This window comes from Bubalus bubalis, chromosome 6 (genome assembly GCF_019923935.1).
Source record: "Bubalus bubalis isolate 160015118507 breed Murrah chromosome 6, NDDB_SH_1, whole genome shotgun sequence".
In the NCBI taxonomy this organism is placed as follows: domain Eukaryota; kingdom Metazoa; phylum Chordata; class Mammalia; order Artiodactyla; family Bovidae; genus Bubalus; species Bubalus bubalis.
Genome location: NC_059162.1, coordinates 110,036,334 through 110,054,801, shown reverse-complemented (window position 1 = coordinate 110,054,801; position 18,468 = coordinate 110,036,334). Strand labels below are relative to the sequence as shown.

Sequence of the window (18,468 nt, the reverse complement as noted above, 5' to 3'; positions counted from 1 at the left end):
CAGTTACTGAGCATATACCATGTGGTCAGGCAGTAAGGATAAATTTCTGTAGAGAAGGCTCTAACCTTGACCTTTGGTTGCCTTATGATCTGGTAAATTTATCTCACTGTGTGTGTGTTTTAACACCCTGCTTCTTTATATTTTCTCCCTATTCTTCTGTTACTAGGAAAATTTTCAAATAAAACAGTCTGAAGAATAAAAATAGTATAGTGAATATCTGTGCTTTTGTATATACTTTCTCTTCCCTCCATGCTTTTCTCTGTGTGTTATACTATGTGAAAGTAAGTTGTGGAAATTCATATAATTTCACCATCTTTATTTAAAATTAATTAGTTATGTGAAAATGGTGACTTTCTAATTTTATTATTTTCTCTGTTTCTCTAGTTCTCTGAAGAGAGGGAATCATAGCTATCTTTTCCATCATCATATCCCTAGAACCTAGCAGAGTAGTTACCATGAAGCGATTTCCTAATAAATAGGTGCTGAATGAATGAATGAATACTTTTAGGCCAAGGGATATTTTTGAAGGATTTCAAGTGAAGGTATAATGTGGAATGGTTAATGGTTTCAAAAGATAGTTCTGATATCTTTATTAAGGGGGCAACTTGAAGAAAGCTTTCATTTGGACCCTATATTAGTTAGGACTTGATTAGAAGTATTCCAACTCAAATCAGTTTGAACAAAAAGAGAAATTTATCCTGGATCATGGAACTCAGGGAATGATTTGAAGATCCAGCCACATGAAATAAAAGCAAAGCTGTTGGTGCCACTAATATTTTTAGTTTTTGCTTCACTCTGTGTTTTCACCAGTTCTAGTTTGTTTGCTCATGGACCAATTAAATGTGGTTTGAGGGCAGGATTTGTAAGAATGTGGTTGCCTGCTAGATATCCAGTGGATTGAGTTAGTGCACTGTCAGTAGGAAGAGATGTGAAGTGTTGGAATGCTACCAAAGAAGGAGATGGATTTGAAAGAGATATTAATACAGTTAACAGAATTTGGCCAAGAGAAAGGAGAATTGGAGTGAGTCTTTTTTTTTTTAATCTTGATCAGTCTGCTGATTTGGTAATTCTATTAATTAAGTGACAGAAATAAAGTACAAGAAAGTATTCTTGGGATGGGAACATGATGAATTTGATTTTAGAGGTGTTAAGTTGAAGGTTCTTAGGGGTCCTATAGAAACTAGTTGAATATAGACATCTGAAGTTTGGAGGAAAGTTCTAAGCTAAAACATTTGGGAAGTCATCAGCAAAAGTCAAGGCTATGATGGTGAATAAAATGGTCTGAGTATATAAAATGAGATGATAATTGGAATATTGAACACATAAAATAGGAAGACAAGAATGGAATAAATTAATAGAATAGTAAGTGAAGTGAGTGAAGTTGCTCAGTCGTGTCCAACTCTTTGCGACCCCATGGACTGTAGCCTACCAGGCTCCTCTGTCCTGGGATTTTCCAGGCAATAGTACTGGAGTGGATTGCCATTTCCTTCTCCATAGAATAGTAAGGAAAATAGGAAATAGTGTATGTCAAAGAAACCAAAGTATTTTATCTTGGAGGGATATGACACATAAAGATTAAAAAAATAATTGAATTTGGCCATGAGGAAATCATTGATGATCTTAATGAGAGAGGTTCCAGTGTGAAATTGGGAACCAGACTGCAATAAGTTCAAAGGATTAATGACTGGGAGATGAAGTAGAAACAAACCAATGTAAACTTTTCCCCTAGAAGTTTGTGAAAGAAAGGTGAATTAGGGCAGGAAAAAGAAATACAGGACTGAGTTTTCTTGTTTGTTTTATTTTGGAATAGGAGAGACTTGAGCATGTAGTTCAAACAGTAAACAGTTTTTAATATTTATTCTGGCCTGGATAAATTTTATTTTTATGTTTTAATATTTACCACTGTAAACAGTAACTGCTGTATTTATTAAGGGTTAGTGTAGGGAAGTTAGGACTCTGAGGTCAGAGAACTGGGTTCTAATCTCAGCTCCCCAGAATAGTCTCCATGATAACTGTAATTATCACTTTCATATTCCCTTCTGTGTGTCAGTCTCTATGTTAGTAGGCCCTTTATACATACTATCATTAAGCCTCACCACAAATTAATCTGCAAGGTGAGTATTACACTGTTTTATAGCTAAGGAAGCCTTAGAGTTTCTTCTCAGGATCACATAGATTTTCAGTAATTATGCTATGATTCCAACACACATGTCTCATTCTGAAGTTGGTACTCTTTCTTTCTATATTGCATTGACTTTCTTCTGAACTTAAAATAGTTTCTCAAGTTTTATGTCCCTGTTTCCTTATCTGTCAGATAGCGCTATCTGTCACACCTATTGAATATTGCAGTATTATTATCTATATTTTGTTTGAAAAGAAAAAAATATATAATTTGTTAAATGCCAGACAGACCTTATAAATATGGTCATCTTTAGCACTATCATTTGTCTAAACAGTATTTTACTTTTTAAGGTGGTGGTATCATGGATACAGAAATGTCTGAAGATATAGACCACAACTTAACTCCTACCCTTGACAGCATGTCTTATGGAATGCCGAATCAAACAGGATCTGAAAATTCATTGCTGGATGAAGATGATTATTTTTTGAACTCTGGGGATCTTGCAGGAATTCCAGTCGTTGGTAGTGACAATGAGGATGAACAGGATTTTAGTTCAAAGGACAATCTTGTTTCTTCAATTCATACTGATGATAGCTTGGAAGTAGAGAGAAGAGTCACACAGCATGAATCAGACAATGAAAATGAAATACAGATTCAAAATAAATTAAAAAAAGACTTTCCTAAACAATTTGATCAGGTTTCTGTCTTTAAATCAATACGGAAAGATTTTAGTCTAGTAAGAGAAAACAGCAAAGAGACATTTTCTGGAAAGGAGAAAAATAGAGACCTAACTTATCATGAACGTGAAAAACGGTTGGATAAACCCCATAAAGAGTTGGATTCAAGGTTGAAAAGCAGTTTTTTTGATAAAGCAGGTAATAATTGTTGGAATAGAGCCATAAAACACAATAAATAACAATATACTGATAATAATACAGCTTTTATTACTTCTGATACTAAGCAAAGTGTGAACAGTTCAATTCATTGTAAGCTTGTCATTTTTCTTTTATCCTTGTTCTTTGCAGAGTGACTGAATTTCTCCCAGTAACTATTGGTAATGGTATAAATGGTTGAAAAATAGCTCTAAACCTCATTTCTCCCTCCCCTGGTTGCAATATTTTGATGAGAAGGCAAGATACTCGAATCACCTGTTCATTTTCTTTGGTTGAACATTGGAACCTGAAGTTGGATTTAACTTCTTTGTGCTGTAAGCACTAATTCAAACTGCTGTCCCACCAATTAGTCCAATTTAGGGAGGGTTTTCCTTTTTGATATCATTTCTATTTTATGTTTTAAAAGTTTCTTGAGACTCCTCTTGAGCCTCTTTGCCCAGCATACCCTATACTTTAGCTTCAGTTCCATTCTTGAATATACATTTTCTTATTTCTATGCCTTTCTTTTCTCTTGCTGTTCCATTTGCCTGCATGTCATTTTCTCTCTAGTATATGTGCCTGTAAAAGTGCTGCTTATCTGACAATACCTAACTCATAAACCTCTTCTACCCTGTGGTCATCCCTAACCTCTCTGCATCAAGAATGTTTGTTTCCTCATCTATATGTCCATAGCGTTTTGTTTATGCCTCATTTATTTATAGTAATTATCACACAGTATCATAGCTGTTTGTTTTGCCTTTACTTGTTAGTGTGAGAGTTTATTGAGGGCCGGACTGTATCTTACTCATTTTTGTGTTCTTGGGGCCTAACCTGGTGTAGTGAAAATAGTAAAATTTCAATAAATATTCAATAGGTGTGAAAGAAAGTAAGGTTGAATATTCTAGTCCTTGTATTACTATTTCTTCTGACAGTGCTAGGAAAACTGTGATAGAACAAATCAGTATCATTATAAAGAACAATTAGTTTAAGTATCCATTATGTACAAGGGTATACTGTATTTTTCAGTATATATTATTTAATGTATTTTCAGTATGCCTAGAAGGGATAAATTACATGGGTACTTATCTTCAGGGAACATAATATCTAATAGCAGAAGGGACAAGTCAAGTAGTTGAAGTGTTAATGACCAGTGGAATAGCATAAAATTTAATTTATAATTGAAGACACTGGTAGAAGAGTTTTTAATAAAGCAGTACAATAGTATTTCTTTGACATAACTGAAACTGTGTTTTAGGTATTCTTAGAAGAGAAATGATTTTTAACTTAGTGGACAAGGGAAGGTTTTCTTAGAGGAGAGGTGATTTTTGAACTGAGCTGAATCTGGAAGACTGTGTAAAGATTAGGATAGTGGGGACTTGGAATGATATAAGCAGAGATGGGGAAGTACAAACTTAAGTAATTTTTAGAACATAGTGAATAAAGTAACCACTTTATTTAGGTTTGAGCAAGGAAATAGCTAAAAGTTAGGTGGGGCCAGATTGTTTATTTTGAGTGAAACTACCTGTGGGTATTTTTTGGTACCCTTTTCACTCTAAGGAGCATCTTTGTTGGAAAGAGAGGTGATTATCAAGTAATAGCTTTTTAGGTCACTCTTTGTAAGCTTTGTTATTCATATACATATGTTTGTTTTGTTTTGTTTTTTTCTTTCAATAGCTAATCAAGTTGAAGAAACATTACATACCCATTTACCACAAACCCCAGAAACAAACTTTAGGGTAAGTTTTCAGTGTGTATGTAGATTGCTGTAACTGTGGCAAGTGTCAAAGTTTTCTTTATGTGATTTTCTAAACTGTAACTATATGTATTAGGTAGAGCACTGGTTTTTTTAAATTTCCTTTATTATTTGGATAAGGACATCTTTGGAGATGTGCTAAGAAGTCTTTGGTCTTAGATTCTTTATTTGTGTTTGATATTTGGACATATATCACATTTACTTGTAAGCATAGGGACTCTAATGAACATCCATAGAGTTCTTCATTTCCAGTGAGCTTTTCTTTGGGTGTTAAACCTGAAGAGGAATAATTTAAAAATCTGAATATTTATTAATCCTTTATATTGTGTTTTAGGATTCCAGCTATCCATTTGCCAATAAAGAATCCATTGGTTCGGAACTGGGAAATTCCTTTGCATCAAATATTAGAATTAAAGAAGAACCTTTGGATGATGAGTATGACAAAGCAATGGCACCACAGCAGGGGCTGCTAGACAGAATTAAAGATGAACCTGACAATGCTCAAGTAAACATTTCACCTTTTTTCCCCTTCTTTTTTGTTCCACACATGCATTATTCACTCAAGAAAGGAAGTTCTTGATAAAGAAGTGTTTTGTGGATGGGGTGAGAGGAGACTCTTAATGAAGATTGAGGAAATTGAATTATCTTAAGAATAATACTAAGGAATCAACCAGAGTTACAGGAAACTTTTTCCAAGTAGTAATTAAGGCTTCTAATTCACTTTGTTCCTTAATAACGTTGTTCTGTGATTTTTAACAATTTTAGTGAAGGATTAGGGAAAGTGAGTCTTCAAGGATTTGAGATTTATAATAGCAGACATGGCTGAAGTTTATGGAGGTTTATGAGTTTATGGTGTGATTGTTTATATAAGGTAGTAATAAGCCTTTTACAGTTACTGCTAATGAAGTATGTAAAGATTTAAGTGTTTTTCAGGAAGGATTAATGGACAGGTTATCTTTGGAAGAGTTAATTGATTGAGGAACCAGTTCTTTAGATCAGTGGGTTGAAGATAAAGGAGGCTTTGATGGGTGGTACAGGATTCCAGTTTTGAGGTGAGTGAGTAAAAAGGGTAGGGATAGAGCTCTGTTATTTCAAGGTTGTTCTAGAGATGAAAGTTGGAGAGATCCTGTAACTGTGAATCCTGAAGTCAGTGAAGTTATCCATGCAGTTAATGACATAGCAGTGGTTGGAACAGAATAAAGATGGTATAATCATTTAAGAATGTAGAAAAGGACCAAGGGATGAATATGCAATAGCAGCAATTATTTGAGAGTGTTCTGTATTTTATACAGAGATGGTATGAGTGCAGAAGCTGAGAAGTAAAGATAGCATGAATTAGCTATTTTTTTGAAATGACATTTAATCTGGAGAAAGCTTACCTTTTCCTGTCTTTCTTTTATATTAGGGTGGTTGAGAATGTGAGACTGTGTGGAAGAGATTTTTTTCACTCAGATGTCTCTAAGCAGGGTTTCTCAGCACTCTTGACAGTTTGACCCAGATAGGTCTTTGTAGTGAGGGGCAATACATCCTAGGCATTATAGGATATTTCGTAGCATCCTTGACCTCTACCTACTAGTTGCCAGTAGCACCATGTCCTCAGACATTGCCAAATGTCCCCTGGGGGACAAAATCCTCTGGTATTGAGAACCACTGTTTTAGAGTAGGAAAAGGCAAGAGATATAAGTGATTTATGTGAGTCAGACTGATGCCTCAATTAAACAGGAATTCCATGGTGCCCAGTGGAAGGTAGCTGTATAGGGTAGTGATGATAAAGCTGTAGAGTTGGATGAGTATGAGTGTGATAGCTACAAAGAAGGTGGTAGAAGTTAGATTGAAAGAATGGTAATAAAAGCAGGCAAAATAGAGATATCTGAATTAGAGATAAAGAAATGTCTTGACACCTAGGGGAGATCCATATGGCAGTGTATATTTCAGAAGACTACAGTTACGTCTGTACAGAGCAGATCTCCATCCTTTACGTGCCCCAATCTGGACATGAGAAATCCATAAGGAATCGCAGTGCTGTCAGGGTACCAAAGACATCAGTTTCTCCCTGTACATGACCCAGTGACAATCCTTGAGATGAAAGACAGTTATAAGAAAGACTACATACATTAGGGGAAGGGGGCATCAGGAAGGGTTATTTGTATTACTGTTTTGAAAACAATCAGATATTCCAGTGACTGGAGAACAGCAATAGGATGGAACTGTCAGGACCCAGAAATACCTACATTTTTATCAACTATTCAAAGTGTAATAATGTGTTGTAAAATACCAAATGGGAGGTTTCGTCATGATTTTGGGGAAGAACTTCCGTAAGAGCTCACCACTTGATTGACTGGACTCGAGAACCAAGCAGGAATGTAAGTCCAAGGCATAAGGTCTAGAAGCATTCTTTATGCTGACCCCAAAATAAGGAAGTTCCAACGCGTGAGTGGGTAAAGCTAGGTTTTCTCTGAGAAGTCCTCTCTGTTTTCATCTACACCAATCCTGTGGGATCAGACCTTCATCATTCTTCTAGAAATTCCTCAGGGGATCTCATGTTAAACTATGGATACCAGATTCTTTATTTCCCTTTCCCTTCCTTACCCTTCTCTCCCTTTCTTTCCTACTTCCTCTCCCCACTCCTGTTTCCTCTCCCCTTCTCTTGCTTCCTTCTTCATTGTTCTGTCGTTTTAGGTATTTCTCCTCAGTGATCATTGGAAATCTATTCATTTTTCAGTACTACCTAATGCTTTATCACTCTTCATTTCCAAAAATAGGTTGGAAGGAGGAGTTCCAGTGAATTATTCTGAAACAGTACTATTAACCTAATGCTCATAAAATACTGATAGATTTAACAGCTGTGGTCAGTCTTTACTTTTGACCATCAGTTACTTGTAATAACTTTTCTCTGGACTTACTAAGATCATAGCTTTAGCTTCTGGCACCTTGTAAAAACCTCCCTTGGCTTTTCTCTTTGCTTAACTTGTAGCTTTGTTTCAACTTGCTTCCTTATTCTCCACTTTACACAATTGATTTTGGTCTTAGTTTTTTTACTTTCCCATATAACTCACTAAGATATGGAAATATGTTTATATATGTTTATCCACTTCTTCCCAATTGCTCTTGATTATTCTTCAGTTACAATTTTCTGGGTTTGCCAGTCATCGTACTCCTTCCTCTGTTACTGGCATGGCATCATTTGTCCTCCTGGTTACATTTCTTCATTCAAATCCTATTGCATGTTACTATATTGTCTATATAATATTTACAGTTACAGACACTTTTATATGTACTACATTGTTTCATCCTCCAGAATAAAAAGGCCAGAGTAGATGATATTAAGTCCATTTATGGATAAGAGAACTGAGGTTTGTAGAGGTTAATAAGTTATTCAAGGCCATATGGCCAGGAAGGAGCCAATCAGGGGCCTTCATCAAGGCCTTATTATTAGTCTACCAAACTTTGTTCTGTAAATAAAAGTTGTTTCTCATTTTTTCTTTTCCCCTTTTCTATAGATTCTAAAAACTGGGAATTCAGTAAATATTACTTTTAAATAATGATTTTTTTTTTCTTTTTGCTCATAATAAAAGGAGAGCTAATCTATAATCTCATTGAAATAAATGGATTAGAATGGGAAAGCAAATCAGTTAATTGTGACAATAGTGAGTCATATAGTTGTGGAAAGTAGGATCCAGTAATTAAATGTTGGAGCTTGTTTTTTAGCTATGTCAAGTTAACTTGATTATAGAATCTGGGTTTTTCATTTCTGAAACACTGTCTTGTAATACTGATATATACTTTATGGTGAACAAAGGGAAAGTAAAGATACTGGTAAAGGATTTTTTTGGTTTTGACATCTGTTTTTCTGCTTCTGAGAGCTTTTGGGTCACAAGATTTTCACTTCTCAAGTTATTAGTCATTGATTTTTTATTAAATATTTGTGAAATTAGTCATTGTTGGGAGGATGCTAACATAAACATGATTCTGCCTTGAAAGCATTGTGGGGTATACAAGCAGAGTACTTAAGATATATATGTATTTTACTATGTTACATAAGTAATACGTACTTGAGGCTTAAGGAATGTAGCAGAAGTTTTAAATAACTGTCATAGACTGAGAAAGAGAGCTGATTGGAGACCATTAAAGTATACCCATGAATATTAATTTTTTTTTTTTTTTGGAATTTTCTCAGATTAGAAAAGATTTTTACTTGTAATATGCCTTAATATACTATATAATGTAGGAATGTTAGAATGAGTCAGTATTAGAAAATCTCTTAATGTATAACTTCATCAACATGTCAAATAAGACTAGATAGATAGATAGATGCCAAAAAAAATTTCAATGTAATTCACTATGCATTTCTTACAATAGATACTCTCTTGATCAGGTAAGGAAATACCTACTTCTGATCAATAACAGTCATTGAATTTAAAAGTAAAATGATGGAAACCTTCTGTTAATAATTACTAAATGAACACATATTACAGATGTCAGTATTATTATTTAACTCTTGTTGGATTTTCGACCCAACACATGTGAAAGAAATTAGAAGAAATAATGGAAAAGGGGAGACAAAATTATCATCATTTGCTGGTAAGGATCTTTATTAGAAAGTTAATAGAATTCATGAAAGTTTAGTTGAGTGGCTAGTTGAATTTTAGTTATGTAAAACAGAGCAGTATTTCTATAAATCAGTTTCCCACCTAGATAATACAGTGAAAAGATACACTATTTCCTACAGCAAAGCAACTAAAAAGTGCTGTATCATATAAAACAACTTGAATGAATGGATAGACTTTCTTTAAAAAAGTAAGATATTAGTTATTCCTAAAGTAAAATATAGTTCTGATACAATTCTGATGAAATATCAATGGTTTCTTATGTTTTGAAGAAGAATAAATAGGCATGCACACACACTTTATATGTATATTCTAGTAATTAGAGATATGGCAAACTATTAAATGATTAAGCATCTCACAGTTATTTTCATTAGGATAGTGTGAAATCGTAAGAGTAGTAGCCTGATAATGATGCAGAATAGATTGCCACAAAAGAGGTATTTTTAGAGGAATTTGATATATTAATTGTGAGTGAAAGGAAATCACCAGTATTCAGAGAAAGAGAAAGAAAAATGCTCATTATATATCAAAATAAATAAATACTGGATGGATTAAAATAGGAGTTGGCAAATTATCTTACCAGCAGCAGGCTAAATCCCGCCTGTCCTCTTTGTTTCTGTTTTGTTTTTGTTTTTCTGTATACTATTCTTGTAAATAAAGTTTTATTGGTTATTGCCACAGTCGTTCATCTATATATTATCTATGGGTGCTTTTGGTCTACCAGGGCAGAGTTGAGTAGTTGTGATAGCATGGCTTGAAAAGTCAGAAATACTTCGTATCTGGCCTTTTGCAGATAAAGTGTGCTGACCTCTGAATTAAAGGACTCTATAAACAGTGAGAGCATTTTCTTAGCATTTTATCATGGAAGTAGAACTTTGTAAGAAATAGAAGTGAAGTGAAGTCGCTCAGTGGTGTCCGACTCTTTGCGACCCCATGGACTGTGGCCTACCGGGCTCCTTCGTCCATGGGATTTTCCAGGCAAGAATAGTGGAGTGGGTTGCCATTTCCTTCTCCAGGGGAACTTCCTGACCCAGGGATCGAACCCAGGTCTCCCGCACTGTAGGCAGACAAAGCCTACAATGTGTCTGAGCCACAAGGGAAGCCCTTTGTAAGAAATAGAAGGAATCGCTAAAGCTAAAACCATTGATTTTTTGGCATAAACATGGGAACTTCAGTATGTAAAATTTTAACTGAAAGAACTTATTGAGGAAATATTGATAACATGCTATAGGAGGTTAATATTATTACCTTATAGTGCTTTTTTGTAAATGGATATTGAAAAAATTGGAAATTATAGCAAGAGTGGGAAAAGACTAAGTGGCTTTTTTCACAAATTGCTAGAATAAATGTAGTTAAATTTTTTAAAAGCAATCTGTCATTGTGCACCAAGAACCTTTACTATATACTTATCTACCTAGCAATTCCGCTTTTAAGGTTCTTTCCTTAGGCGATAATCCTAAATATGAATGTATGAGCATTCACAAAGATGTACATCATGGCATTAATGATTAAAGCAAATATGTGGAAACAAATGGACCAGCACTGGGTTGTGGTTTTGTAATTTCAGTGCCATACAGGGCTATCATCAAATTGGAGACTAAGGCCAAGGGAAGAATTAGTAATGGTATCCTGTCTTTACGTATTTAAAGTTTTGAAATTTTATCATGGAGTTTTGCATTAAAAAAAAATATGACTGAGAATTGGTGCCTTAATTTATACCTGAGGCAAGGGCTTCACCTCAGCCCAGTCTCATCCTTATGTAATCTGTTATGTCTATTAAATAATATATTTCAGTATTTCTTGAGTTTGAGTAATGTACAGACACCTGTTGCCACAAAAAAAGGGAGTATGTTGGAGTTGCCTGAGAATTCCAAGAATATGACATCTTTTGGGGTTTTGCAAGTTTCAGTGTGGTAAACAATGAGTTAAAAAATAAAAAGTTAAATCTATTACTTAGAGGTTTCACAATGCAATAATATAATTGTAAAAGCTAACAACAGTATTATAAACTTGTAGTATAACTCAGTTATATGTGATTATTCATGACTGAAAGTAAGCTTAATTCAATAAAAAATTACTCAAAAACTCAATTTTTTTTTAGAATTTTCATACTGCTTAGAGTACCTTTATATAGATCTCATGGATTCTTGGAATCCTCCTTTAGAAACACTGATACTTAGCCACTAGAAGTTATTTTGGAGTAAAGTGTGATAATATGCAAATATTCAGTTGATTCAAGTGACCAAAAAAATCACTTTATAAAAATGATATATTCAATATAACTACAGCTGTGTTAAGAAACACATATCGGAAGGGAAAAGACTGGAAAGAAATATACCAAAAGAATAACAGTGGTTGGTTGTTTGGGGGTAATGGAAATACTGTAAGAATTTTTTTCTGATTCTCTTTGTCTAAATTTTGTATAGTAAGTGTGTATTACTTTTATAAATATAAATACTTAAAATACTGTAGTAAATTAAGAATTAAACAATAGCTTGTGAATATCTGGTAGTGCTGTAGGCTAATTAGATAGCTCCTTTGATTTTTTACCTCTTAAACTCTCAGCATGTATCAACCTGTTATACCCTCATTGTAATTATAGTTTGCTTGCTATTATTTCTTACTAATGTAGTAAACATTTTCCACCCCTGTATAGACTTAGTAAAATAAAATGTCTTGAATATTTCAATTTCTTTAGACACATTGTATTCATTTTTTATTTACATATTTATTTTTCTTTTTTAAAAGGAGTATAGTCATGGCCAACAGCAAAAAACTCAAGAGGGGGAACTGAAAATTAGCGCTGTGTTTTCAGTCAGTGGCAGTCCTCTTGGTAAGAAAGAACTGAGTGAATGAATCATGTTTGTTTATTCTGACCAGTGTGAGTGAGAGGAAGTACCTACTTATATTAGTAAACTAGGCAGTTCTCTCTGCCTATTTAGAATGGCTTTAATTGTGCTTTGCATAATTAGTGTTGGATTTCAAAACTAGTTCTAGAAGAGAAAGAAAGGATGCCTACTTAAAATTCATGGTAAAAAGTAAAACTTTTTTTCAATTTTTTTTTAAAGCTCCACAGTTGACTACTGGCTTTCAGCCTTCACTGGCGTCATCTGGCATGAATAAAATGCTTCCTTCAGTTCCAGCCACAGCTGTTCGAGTTTCCTGTTCTGGTTGTAAAAAAATCCTCCAGAAGGGGCAAACTGCTTATCAGAGGAAAGGGTCTACGCAGCTGTTCTGCTCTACATTGTGCCTCACTGGATATACAGTTCCACCTGCCCGCCCACCGCCTCCTCCCACTAAGAAAACTTGCTCAAGTTGCTCAAAGTATAGCAGAATTCTAAATTATCTTCTGTTTCCTTTCTTTCAAGATGCTTTGTTCTTATTTGTGCATTGTTTAATTTCTACCTTTCTGTGTTGTTTGAGAAATATCACACATTGTTTACTACAAACTTGTTGCTGCTGCTTTCAGTCTTTTAGGATGAGAGGTGCTCAGCTTTCTTTTAACTTTAATTAATGTGCATTTTATATAATAAGAGATACTTTTGAAACATATTTTAGTATCCCTGTTAGTTGAGATGCTTTATGAAACAAAAACTGCATAACTTAGAGTAATATGTGACTGAAGTATTTTATAACTGTAGGCAGTAGACACTTTTCCAACAAATATTTAATGCTTGTGTGTATTTGTTGTTTACATAGTTGGAATTCATTTAATACTTTTCATATTAACTTTAATTAGATTCCAGTATATTTATTTTTACCTTCTCAGTATTTCTGAAGTATCTCAGAGGTTATATTTCAGTGTTTAACAACAAAAAATTATGACCTTAGGATCATTTGAGGAATATGAACTAATTTTGCAGGGTGGTCATTAGACACTGTTTAAATAAGTCAGAAAAAGATGAATAATGCTTTTGTTCTGAAACAATTTGGCTTCTGTTATTAAGCTACTCAAACTATGATTTATTTGTATCAATACTTAGATCAATACAAGGATGTTGCCCTTTTCTGACTAGAAAGGGAAAAAGATGCTCCCTCTTCTAGTTCAATTGGAAAAGGCATATAGAAAGAAACTTCTAAAAGAAATTTGAGTATGGTTAGGTGTTCCAGAAGTTATATTTGCATTCCTTTATGTTTCAAGTTAAATTTAGTCAAAGTAGACTTTATTTATATTGTTTGAATTATGAAATATGCTTTAAAAAATGATTACGTACAGACCACATATCTAATTACTGTATTTTAGTAAATTTATCATCTTTCTAAGGCTAATCGACCTGAGAATTAGACTTTTTATAAGGCTTTTTTTCAGTTTCCTATTTTGCCATGAAATAATTTCATGTAATAACTTCCTCTTATGTTTCTTTATTTAATTCTTGAGCAATCAGCACTTTCTAAAATTTCAGTGATTTCTCCTTTCATAATAATAGTCATAGATATTTATTGCAATGATTTATCAGTGAATTTCAAAATGACCATAGGAAATTCATAGAAGTTTAAAATGTGTGCCCTCTTTTTGTGTTTTTTAATTCTTATTCATACATGTTGCTCTTCTCATCTAAATTCACTGTATCTCTTTGACCTCTGGTATTGACTTCCCATTATCTGGAGATGGTTATTTTTACCTGCATGTCATTCCTTAGTTTTGATCTTATGTAGTTTAATTATTTTTAAGATTACGTTTTCTTCTTTTGTAATGTCTGGTCTTACCCATAAATTTCAACCTGTCATTCTTTGACTTTAAACTGTTCTACCTCTTCCTTCACTTACTCTGTTACCTTTTGTTAAATCCTTTGCTCTTTTCTTTGCCCCTTTCTGGTCTTTTTTCAGGTACTCCTTGCCTGCTTATCACCTCGGTTTTTCTTTTTCATTTTCTGTCTTCATTTCCCCCTTTCTCTTATTACAGAGTACCTTTTTCACTCGTTTCTCAATCCTCAACCGTTTTTATTAGTTTTGTTTTCCTTTGTATTCTGTTTCATTTCATTTTCTGAACTACTCTTTCATCTCCATTTCATCACTTTTCCTTTCTCTTTTTTTTCTCTCTTGTTTACACAGTCATTACAACAGTGTGAAATAGTCTGGTTTTTCTGATTATAAAATTATTGATATGAATTGTGCCTTAAATATAAGGAAATTAGAGTCAAAGAAGTTAAATGATTTACTCAGTGTCACATTTTAACAGCTTGTTTTGGCACATTCATTTTCCCCCCTTATAGTCCATTTAGCCAAATAGGTTTAATTTGTAATTCAGTCCCTATAAGAAGGATTTTTACTTTAATTTGAATAGGTGGAGATAGAAAATTTCCTTTCTGATAAGCTTACTGCTATTTTTATGTTGTTGTTCAGTCGCTGAGTCATGTCCGACTCTGCGACCTCATAAACTGCAACCTGCCAGGCTTCCCTGTCCTTCACTATCTCCCAGAGTTTGCTCAGATTCGTGTCTGTTGAGTTGAAGATGCTGTCTAACCATTTCATTTTCTGCTGCCCACTTCTCCTTTTGCCTTCAGTCTTTCCCAGCATCAGGGTCTTTTCCAGTGAGTCAGCACTTCGCATTAGGTAGCCAAATCCCATGGATGGAGGAGCCTGGTAGGCTGCAGTCCATGGGGCTGCTAAGAGTTGGACATGACTGAGCAACTTCACTTTCCACTTTCATGCGTTGGAGAAGGAAATGGCAACCCACTCCAGTGTTCTTGCCTGGAGAATCCCAGGGACGGGGGAGCATGGTGGGCTGCCGTCTCTGGGGTTGCACAGAGTCAGACACGACTAAAGTGACTTAGCAGCAGCAGATCGGTAGAAATAATAGCAGCAGCACTTAGGTTGAAAGAAGCTACATCACTGTTTGGAGTAACAGTTTTGTTTTTTAGTCTTTTATTAACCAGATCTCTTAGCATCTTGAATTTAACCTAAAGTCTGAATATATTTTGGCTAATCATTTAATCTTTAGATTTCATTAGTAATAAGGACGTAACAGTTTGTTTTAAAAAACTCAATTTCACATCCTACACTTTCTGATTTTTTTGACATTTACTTCGTGTTTTAAGTATATAGAGAAACAAACATTACTAGAGTAAGTTGAGATTTTAATCCAAAAAATAGGCAGATATGAAAAACATTTTTCACATTCTCCCACATATCCTGTCTTCATTTTTGCCTCTGTCTTTGCTTTTGTTATCAAATCCAGCATTTAAAAGAGATAATTTGGATAAGGATACTTGTGTTAATTAATACCCATAGATCAGTTTTCTAGATATAATGGCACTCAGAGAAGTAACTGTTTCAGGATTGTCTGTACCATTTCTGAATTTTTGCTATCTGAAATGATGTTGCTTATTCTCATTCTGACACAAGATGTAATCTGTAACAATAAAATGTAATGCAGCTGGATGTTAAACATACTAAGAGCTGGGAGAAGTAGCTGCTTTTATGCTTCTATTACCTCGATCCGTGCTGTTCCCCAACTCTTATCTCCTTAGCTTTCTAGAAAACACCTATTTAAGGTTCAGATAAAATATCATAATTTTCATGTCACATCTTGTCTAATATTTCAGTAGTACATTTTATGTATATAAATATATTTGTCAAAATTATTATACTATTTTAAGAATACTTGTTACAGTGTTTAATATATCGTTTATGTGCTTGTCTCAGTATACAAGCTCCTGGAGTGCTTGTACCATTACTTCGCCTAGGATTGGGCTAGTCCCTGACTCAATATAACTGCTCATTAAATACCCTTATAAATGAAATATAATAAATTAAAACCTAATTAAAAATAGCTATAAAAGGTGAGAAAATGCAGATAATAGAGCAGTGTTAAGCTCCTGAGTATTGAAGATGCAGTGTGGTGTTACGAATTCCAGTGTTGTGATGAATCCCACTGTGTGTACTGTTTTCCTTTATTGAAGCAGGGGTATTTGTAATCTTTTCTAAAAAATACTATATTAGTGTAATCTGTTGAAAATGTAAGAATGAATATAACAGTTTATTTATTATTATGTGAGTGTATACTCATGGGACAGAGACATTGTTTAAAAAATTACTGGTTTTTAAAATGGTTTGCACTTAAACTATCTCATAAACTTCTATGCAAAAAGACTGATCTGGGAGTGGGATAAAGGGTGGAAAGGTAGGGAGTCTTAATTATCATAGTTTTAATCTTCATTGTCTTTTACTAATGCTTACAGATTGAATCACTTAGATATGAAAATGTTCAATATAATCTTGATAGAATATGCACTTGTGTAGTTTTAAATGTATTCTTACTTTTAAAAGATAGTGACTTCAAATTTTTCAAATGCAATGTTATTTGAAGAGTATTTTGAACATACAAGAGACCTGAATCAAGAAAATGAGAATCTCCTATAATTCTTCCTCCTAGAGATAGTAAATGATAAGTATTTATCTTAAAACATAGTATACTGATCCTCACAACAGTTCTATGAACTAAGCTATGTATTCGTTTCATTTTATACAACAGAGCTTGAGGATCAAAGAGATTTATCAGTTTATTCAAGAAAACCCAGGTTTCAGGTTTAAATTTCCGTGCCCTTCCCCTACACTTTTAATTGCCCTTGTTTCATTTGATATTTCTAGTTGACAAAAAGGAAAAAAATGAATTATGTTGTGGCTTATTTTATCTTTGTTGTCATTTTTAGAGACATTTTAAATCCAAAGGATGTGATCAGTGCCCAGTTTGAAAATACCACCACTAGTAAAGATTTTTGTAGTCAGTCGTGTTTGTCAACGTATGAACTGAAAAGAAAACCTGTTGTTACCATAAATACAAATAGCATTTCAACTAAATGCAGCATGTGTCAGAAGAATGCTGTTGTAAGTTATCTTTTTGACTGTACTGGGGGAAAGAGTCTGGTATTTGTGCTTCAACGACAGCTTTTGATGATCTTTGCTTGTTGTTTCAAAGTTGTTACTTTATAATTTCTAGATTCGACATGAAGTTAATTACCAGAATGTGGTACATAAACTTTGCAGTGATGCCTGCTTCTCTAAATTCCGCTCTGCTAACAACCTCACCATGAACTGTTGTGAGAACTGTGGGGGCTACTGCTACAGCGGCTCTGGACAGTGCCACGTGCTCCAGATAGAGGGCCAGTCCAAGAAGTTCTGCAGCGCGGCGTGCGTCACAGCGTATAAGCAGGTACGCGACCGGGCTTCAGAAGGCTCTGTTGTGGTAGACATTATTTATGAAAATGTCACAGAAATATTATTAAGTTCTTATTAGTAGCTTAATTAATATTTTTGCATCTAAATAGTATTTGTGAAATGCTTGTTTGTTAAACACTCTTGTTACAGAGCTTTATAAGTACTAGTTGTACCCCAGTGTCCATGGGGGATTGCTTCCAGGAACCCTGAGGAAACCAGAAGCAGAATGCCTGCTGCTGCTGCTGCTGCTAAGTCGCTTCAGTCGTGTCCGACTCTGTGTGACCCCATAGACGGCAGCCCACCAGGCTCCCCCGTCCCTGGGATTCTGCCGCAAGAACACTGGAGTGGGTTGCCATTTCCTTCTCCAGTGCATGAAAGTGAAAAGTGAAAGTGAAGTCGCTCAGTCGTGTCCGACTCTTAGCGGCCCCATGGACTGCAGCCCACCAGTTATATATAATCTACATACATTCTCCTGCATACTTTAAATCATCTCCAGATTATTTATAATATCTAATACATTGTAAATGCCATGTAAATAGTTGCTGGCATGCAGCAAATTCTTTTGCTTTTTGAAACTTTCTGAAATTTTTTTCGTTAAATGTTTTTGAACAGAAAATGCAGACAAGCACAAAGAAGAAAATATAATGCATCTCCCAGAAATCCCCAGTCTCATCATTGTGGTTTATGCATTCTAATCTTTGCATCTGCTAATCCCAAACTCCCAATCCATCCCTCTCCCGCCCTCCTCCTGCTTTGGCAAGCATCAATTTATTTTCTATGTCCCTCCCTCATTCTGTTTCTGTTTCATAGATAGGTTCATTTGTATCCGATTTTAAATTCCACATATAAATGATACCATATGGTATTTGTCTTTTTCTTTCTGGCTTACTTCACCTAGTATGATAATCTCTAGTTGCATCCATGTTGCTACAAATGGCATTATTTTGTTCTGTTTTA

General features: G+C 34.4%; 1 protein-coding gene across 7 annotated transcripts in view; it reads left to right on the top strand.

Annotated features, from left to right (window-relative positions):
* The window catches only part of ZMYM4 (zinc finger MYM-type containing 4), a 160,691-nt gene that overhangs the window by 80,738 nt on the left and 61,485 nt on the right, over positions 1–18,468 (top strand). For 5 of the 7 annotated variants that reach the window (XM_025289112.2, XM_006051568.3, XM_025289113.2 and 2 more), the window contains exons 3-9: positions 2,473–2,997; positions 4,669–4,730; positions 5,082–5,252; positions 12,103–12,187; positions 12,423–12,678; positions 17,007–17,181; positions 17,294–17,506. In XM_025289112.2, the coding sequence (XP_025144897.1) occupies positions 2,473–2,997; positions 4,669–4,730; positions 5,082–5,252; positions 12,103–12,187; positions 12,423–12,678; positions 17,007–17,181; positions 17,294–17,506 (1,487 nt within the window). Of the gene's footprint in view, positions 1–2,472; positions 2,998–3,147; positions 3,330–4,668; positions 4,731–5,081; positions 5,253–12,102; positions 12,188–12,422; positions 12,679–17,006; positions 17,182–17,293; positions 17,507–18,468 lie in introns of those variants that run through there. The other 2 variants (XM_025289114.2, XM_025289117.2) reach the window with 2 other exon arrangements.